General features: G+C 33.1%; 1 protein-coding gene across 3 annotated transcripts; it reads left to right on the forward strand.

The window, feature by feature from the left end:
- On the forward strand, positions 290 to 5,165 carry LOC107642868 (ATP-dependent DNA helicase DDM1). Of its 3 annotated transcripts, none has more exons than XM_016346364.2 (16): positions 290 to 418; positions 554 to 639; positions 899 to 1,057; positions 1,157 to 1,243; positions 1,466 to 1,812; positions 1,906 to 2,095; positions 2,215 to 2,390; positions 2,575 to 2,644; positions 2,732 to 2,921; positions 3,134 to 3,226; positions 3,304 to 3,398; positions 3,490 to 3,609; positions 3,916 to 4,035; positions 4,139 to 4,237; positions 4,331 to 4,438; positions 4,665 to 5,165. In XM_016346364.2, the coding sequence occupies exons 2-16, from the start codon at positions 571 to 573 to the stop codon at positions 4,905 to 4,907; spliced, it is 2,166 nt and encodes a 721-aa protein (XP_016201850.1). In that variant the 5' UTR covers positions 290 to 418; positions 554 to 570; the 3' UTR covers positions 4,908 to 5,165. The 3 variants fall into 3 exon arrangements, with proteins under 3 accessions (XP_016201850.1, XP_016201851.1, XP_016201852.1); XM_016346365.2 differs by having other exon boundaries at positions 299 to 418; positions 541 to 639; XM_016346366.2 differs by having other exon boundaries at positions 340 to 418; positions 562 to 639.

Raw genomic sequence — 7,444 nt, forward strand, 5'->3', positions numbered from 1 at the left:
ACTCTAGTAATTTCTTTTAAATTATAAATTAAATCAATCAATATCATAATGTCATATGGGAAACCACCCAGTTTGGTAACTAGTAACTATATGCCCACACCCTGCACTAAGCCACTAACTCACCAGTCGTACATATTGAATATGAATGTCGCAAATTATTAAATTAACCTTTCCCACGCTTGAATCTCGCCTCAACTAAGATGGTTCTTTGGTAAATACGAACAATCCAAGGGCAATTAACCAAACTACACTTTCCCGCCCAATCCACCCATCAGAATAAAAAAAAATAAAAATAAAAATCGAAGCGCTGCTTTTAAGTATCTGCATCACTCACACAACGTTACAGTGCAGACCTTCCCTCTTCTCAAACTTGTTGCGTTTTCTTCAACGGCGCTCAAACCCTTCATCTCATTACGCTGTATGCTATCGAACCCTTGCCACTGCTGCTTCTCCTTTTCGGTTATCTTTTTTAATTTTTATTATTCTTGTTTTATTATATATTTTTTATTATTATTTAGTTTTTGGTGTTTTTGCTCTAAGTTTTTGTCTCCAGCTCTTTAGGGTTCGGAGATGGCGCCCAAGGATGAAGTGAAGGAAGAAGATCCTGTTGAGTCTCCCACTTCTGTCCTTGAAGACGAGGTATCTTTCCATTTCTTTGCTTCCCTCCTCTTTATTTTATTTTATTTTATATTAATTCATAAATTTGTATTTTGAATTTTACCTCTTTGATGTTCGCTATTCACTATTTGTTGTAATGCGCCGTTTGATTTGTAAAGAACCGCATCCCTATTTGTGTTATCGTTGTTAACCTTTGGAGGTTCAGTGTCGTTGTAGCAGTAGATATTATTACTAAGTCTTGTGTGTTTTTCTATGTGTTCATGGCCTTGTTAACGGAAAGGATGCTTGTGGTGTGAAAGTTGAAGTTGAGTCTGATGAAGTGCAGTGCGAGGAGGCACCTGAGCTTACTGATACTCAGTTTAACAAATTGGATGAGCTTTTAACTCAAACCAAGCTCTATTCTGAGTTTCTGCTGGAGAAAATGGACGACATCACACTTGTATTGTTTTATATTGTGTCCATTTTTATGCTGACTTATTCTTTCTGCCAATTCATTGATTTTGTACCGAGCTCTTATTGTTTGAATTTGTATTACTAGACTGGGGGCGAGCAACAGAGTGAGCCCGAAGAGAAGAAAGTGCGAGGCCGGGCTTCTAAAAGGAAAGCAGCTTCACAGTGCAATACTGTGAGTGGAATGTGCTCTGTTAAACTTTTAGTGTGTTTATGTAACCCGGCTGATCTCTATCTATCTGATTACATCTAAATAGGAAGCTAGAGAATAGTGATATTCTAATACAATTTGGTTAATAACTAATAAGTAATGATACTTTAAGGCAGAGTTGTAAGCATGCATCTGTTTGAGGTTTTCTTAATCAGTACTATGTGATCATGTTTGGAATTAATGTAGACGAGGGCCAAAAGGGCAGTTGTTGCTATGCTTGCAAGATCAAAAGAAAGTGTGAAGATAGAAGATATTAACATGACTGAGGAGGAAAGAACTGAGAAAGAACAGAAGGAGCTTATGCCTTTACTCACGGGCGGAAAATTGAAGTCTTATCAGCTGAAAGGTGTAAAGTGGTTGATTTCACTCTGGCAAAATGGATTGAATGGGATTCTTGCTGATCAAATGGGTCTTGGGAAGACCATTCAAACAATTGGGTTTCTTTCACATCTAATAGGGAAAGGTCTGCATGGGCCATACATGATAATTGCTCCTCTAAGTACCCTCTCAAATTGGAAAAATGAGATTTCTAGGTAGGCCATTAGGTGTTTTGTTGACATTTTGTTTATTTAGTTTTACTGTGTAATGCTGCGCTTTTCTGATCTTGTTTGTATGCATGTAAATAGGTTTGCACCATCACTTCCTGCAATTGTCTACCATGGCAGCTGGCAAGAGAGAGATGTAATCCGACGGAAACATATGCCTGTAACCATTGGCCCCAAATTCCCCATATTAATAACTTCATATGAGGTTGCTTTAAATGATGCTAGAAAACATTTAAGGGTTTACCCTTGGAAGTATCTTGTAGTTGATGAGGTACATAAATTCAGTTATTTGATGTTTAGTTTTCTATTAGCTGCATGTATACTTAGATAGTTTTGATGTTTATATATATGTCTCCAGTGATGTTACTAAATCTTTTCTCCCCTTTGAAGGGACACCGGCTCAAAAACTCAAAGTGTAAATTAGTGAAGGAGTTGAAATGGATTAATGCACAGAACAAGCTTCTTCTATCAGGGACTCCTCTTCAGAATGACTTGGCAGAGCTATGGTCCTTGTTGAACTTCATTTTACCGGATATTTTTGCTTCGCTTGAAGAATTTAAGTCATGGTTAGTGTCTTTCGCTTACTGGTTATCATGAGTTAATTCTTCTTTTCTTTACTCTTCTGATGATAAGTCTGCTTTGAATTGTTTTGTACATGATCAGTGGTTGTTTATTTGTTTAAAAGCAAAGGGAAATGGTGTCTTATTTTCACTTTGGTACAATAATACAATTAAACTTTTTTTTTTGCAGGTTTAATCTATCAGGAAAGTGCAACAATGGAGCAACCAAGGAAGAATTAGAAGAGACAAGAAGAGGCCAAGTATTCTTTCTAAGATTTCTTTATATACCTGATTACTTTTCTATTGAAAATATGAACAGGATAGCTAATTGGCATCATCACATGCAGGTGGTGACTAAGCTTCATGCCATACTTCGTCCCTTTCTCCTGCGTAGAATGAAGTCTGATGTTGAGATTTCATTGCCAAGAAAGAAGGAGATCATTATCTATGCAAATATGACTGAGCATCAGAAGAAATTGCAGGATCATTTAGTCAACAAGACATTGGAGAACTATTTTGCGGACATGAAGTCAATGGGTAAGATTGTCGGATTTTTTCCTTTGAAAAACAGAAGGGTTCTGCATTTCGTATGCCTGAGCCTTAAATTATGTGGGTTTCTAACTTGTCATAAATTCTTGATTTTAGTACTATATAATGTACAATTTAAAAGTCTTGTGTTGCATCTGCAATCACACAGGACTAAAGTGAAATATACTAATACAATTTGGTATTGTATTGCTTTACATCAGGACGTGGAATAAAGACGCTTAATAATTTGGTTATTCAACTTAGGAAAGTCTGTAACCATCCTGACCTCTTAGAGTCTGCCTTTGATGGTTCATGTAAGTACCATGCTATTTGAGGTTCTATTGGTTTGGTGCTCTATGGTTCTCAATTAAGCTGTGTTTTGCTTTCCTAGGGCTTTATCCTCCTGTGAATGAGATAGTTGAACAATGTGGGAAATTTCGTTTGCTTGATCGGCTGTTGGAAAGGTTATTTGCAAGGAAACACAAAGTATGTTCACCAATTATGTGATTGTTTCTCAATACATTATCTTATTTTCTCCAAGCTGTTATGGTTATTTGTGTTTGCCAATTGCTTTCAGGTTTTGATATTCAGTCAGTGGACCAAAGTGTTAGATATACTGGATTACTATTTGAGTGAGAAGGGCTTTGAAGTTTGTAGGATTGATGGTCATGTGAAATTGGATGAAAGGAAACGACAGGTCTGTGCCAGTTCATGGATAGTATTAGCATGCGCCGTTAATTTGAATTTATTTGTTCTTGTTATAAGTTTTATATACTGCTTTAGATTTTTAATCCAAGTTGTACAATTTATTAATATTAATTTATAACATGGTTGTCTGTTTTACATAAATAAAGGATATTTGTTTTTTTCCTTTTTACATCCACTGCAATAACATTTGTATTGAAATTGCCAACTGTTACCTTTTTTGAGCATTTAACTTAATTACCAATTTGAAATTGAAGAGTCAATTGAAGCATTGTTCATTTTTAACTCTCGTGAACAGATCCATGAATTCAATGATGAAAATAGCAATTGCAGAGTTTTTCTTCTTTCTACTAGGGCTGGTGGACTAGGAATTAACCTTACTGCAGCTGACACATGCATTCTTTATGACAGTGATTGGGTGGGTACTTTTAGCTTTTTTCTTTGCTGCCAATTTTGTCTATTTGCTTTATATTGTTTGATTTCTTTGGAATATAATCTGCTCATTGTATATTGTACTCCAGAATCCTCAGGTAGACTTGCAGGCCATGGATAGATGTCACAGAATTGGTCAAACAAAACCAGTTCATGTTTACAGGCTCTCGACTGCTCAATCTGTAGAGGTATTTTGCACAATCTTTTGGCTGATCAATGTTTTCTGTAGGCTGTGGATAATAGCTTTTTATAATGAAATGGATATGGTGATATCTTTCCAGGGTCGCATGCTGAAAAGAGCTTTTAGCAAGTTGAAACTTGAACATGTGGTGATTGCGAAAGGACATTTTCATCAAGATCGCACAATGCTCAAAGTGGATGAAATGGAGGTTCGTACATCAGCAGTTACTTTCTGTTTCTTCTATACTACTACTACTACTACTACTGCTACTACTAGATGGTTATTTTCTTGTGGTTAATATTGTTTAACTGTAAAATTGACTACAACTATGCATTGATTGGGAAATACACAGGCATACAAATTTTCAGTTGTTTGCTTTTGCATATAGTATGGTTGACTTTTCTATGTTTTAATTTTGTGTGTACTGATTTAAGGAACAAGATATTATGGCATTGCTTCGGGATGAGGATGCAGCTGAAGATAAATTGATACAAACAGATATTAGTGATGAGGATTTGGATAAGCTGTTGGATCGCAGTGATCTTATTGCTCAGGATCCAAATGATGACGACAAGGAACTCAAAGTTCCATGCGATGCATTTCCTCTTAAAGGACCTGGGTGGGAGGTTGTAATTCCGACGGCAACTGGGGGCATGCTTTCTACTCTTAACAGTTAACTATATATCGTTGCTTTAGAAGGACAATCTAGGCCTATTATATATATAGTTAAAACTTATGATGAAATGGCTTTTTGGGATGGTCTCATACGATTATGATATCTAATGCTTAGCGGTAATGCCTTGGCGGGGGCATTCAGTTTTGTAAATGCTGCTAACGGAACTATGTTTTGAAATGGTGATTCTTGAAGGCTGATTATTGCTCAGATAGTGACTTTTATGAGTTTAACCTCATGTTTGACTCTTCATGTATTTTGTATTTTTGTTCAATGTTGTAAAAACCGGACTAACTCGGATGGCCAGACCAAAATACCGGCGGTCCAGCCTCAAGACTGGTTCGGGTTCGTCATAGGACCGGGCATAGCAAAGAATTGGTGAGAATCACTTTTTGACCCGTTTTTTTTTTGTGAAAACTGGTGAACTGACTAATTGGTTCCTTTTGTTTTTTTTTTCCCCAAAAACCCATCAAATGCAGTAGTCGTTTTACCTTAAGAAAAAACATAATTGAATTGAATGACATCCCTCATCTCCAACCTACCAGAGGAAATTACCAGTCTAGAATTTCAATAACCTATTGATATTTAATTTTTAGGGTAATACATGCATGAATAGATTAGGAATCAATATTACATAGATGTTCTAAACTGAATTGTGTTACATCTTTTCGTTTATAATTCTATATAAATAGAATCAGATTGTTATTAACTTTCAAACATAAATAATAAAAAATACTTTTCGTTTGAATTTAAATAAAATATCAAAAAAATCAAAACGAATAAGAATAAAAATTTAAAATTTGTTTTAGTTCAAATTTCAAAAAATTTATATTTTTACAAACTTATGAATTCAAAACGAAATAATAAATTATTTTTAAAAATTTATTAAAAATTATCATTTGATTTATTAGTATCTAAAGAATCTTTATCGACAGTGTACACAGTCGTGCAATCATAACCGTTCTTTTGAATGACCATTTACGCGGTCAATTTAAAAAGTAGTTATTTTTGCTAATGTGGTATTATATGATTGGATACACATATAAAACAATTTTACACAAGGTAGCATGGGAGTTAAAACTTGATTTTTTTTTTAAATTTGGATTCTCTAAATTTTAAATTTTCATTTTAGAGGGTAAAGTGTGATCTCTCACCCTTAAATAATTTTTCTCATATTTTTTCTTAGTCCCACCTATGAAATAAATAATAAGAGATCACACTTTACCCTCTAGAGTAAAATTCAAAATTTAGAGGATCCAAATCCATTTTTTTAGAATCAAATGTAATAGATAGTTACACAATATAAAATGACCAACTATATTTATACAACATTTAATTTAAAAAATAATTAAAATATATATAACTAAATTATTATTTAATTTCACATAATTATCTGTTACATTTGACTTTGAAAAAAAAAATCAAGTTTTAACTCATGCTACTTTCAAGAGCTATATTTTATAAAAAAATATTATCTGTACACCAAAATCAACCACTATTGTATTTATGTATAAATATATGTATGATTTAATTTATTTTTAACGTGTATTTGTATTCTAACACATGTATTTTATACTAGTGACTAATTTTGGTAGCTGATTTTGGTGTACATGTATGATGGTTGTACTTTATAATAACTTTTTCAATTTTAAAAGTCTCGATAATAATTTTTTAGATACTAATGAGTCAAAGGATGACTTTTATTGAATTTTTAGAAATTGTTTATTGTTCTGTTTTTGAATTCATAAGTTTGTAAAAATATAAATTTTCTGGATTTTGAACTAAAATACAAATTTTAATTTTCGATTCTTATTCAATTTAATTTTTGATATTTTATTTGAATCCAAATGAGGAGTATATTCTAATTGATATTTATGTTTTAAAGTTAATATAATAACTTTAAATTTAGAAATGTCATTGATAATAAATTGTACAAGTAGTAAATCGAATCAACTAGATTTGATTTATATATATATATATACTATACAAGTAGTAATCGAATTAACTAGATTCAATTTATATATTTTTAGTGTATTAACAGTAAATCAAATTAATTTGATTCGATTTACATGTATTTTGTAAATCTCGCAAAATTAGCGAATAAATAATTAATAAATTAAATTTTAATAAAAAAATAAAAATGTGAATTTTATAATAAAATAAGATAGAGTTAATTAAATCAAAAATTTTGACACTAATTTCAAAGAATTTGACAAAAAATTAAACCAAAAAGATCGAACCGAACCCAAAATGGGCCCAAAAACACAACCCAACCCACCAAATTAAAAAAAGCTCAGCCTTCTTACTCTTCCCCAAATAAGAAACACGCTGATGCATGTCCAGGGAGAGAAGAGAGATTCCAAAGAATACAAACCCTCCCTCAATAATTCAAACCACCACAACTTCTTGCTTCGAGCTCCGATCGCCGCACCATTTGCGGTTACGCGTCCAGCACGTTGAGCTCTACAAATCTATCGAAACAATTTTATAGGTAAGCTACTCTATTACTCTCAGCCTCTCCTTCCCCCAATTTCTCGAAAA

Source organism: Arachis ipaensis, chromosome B05 (assembly GCF_000816755.2).
Source record: "Arachis ipaensis cultivar K30076 chromosome B05, Araip1.1, whole genome shotgun sequence".
Taxonomy (NCBI): Eukaryota; Viridiplantae; Streptophyta; class Magnoliopsida; order Fabales; family Fabaceae; genus Arachis; species Arachis ipaensis.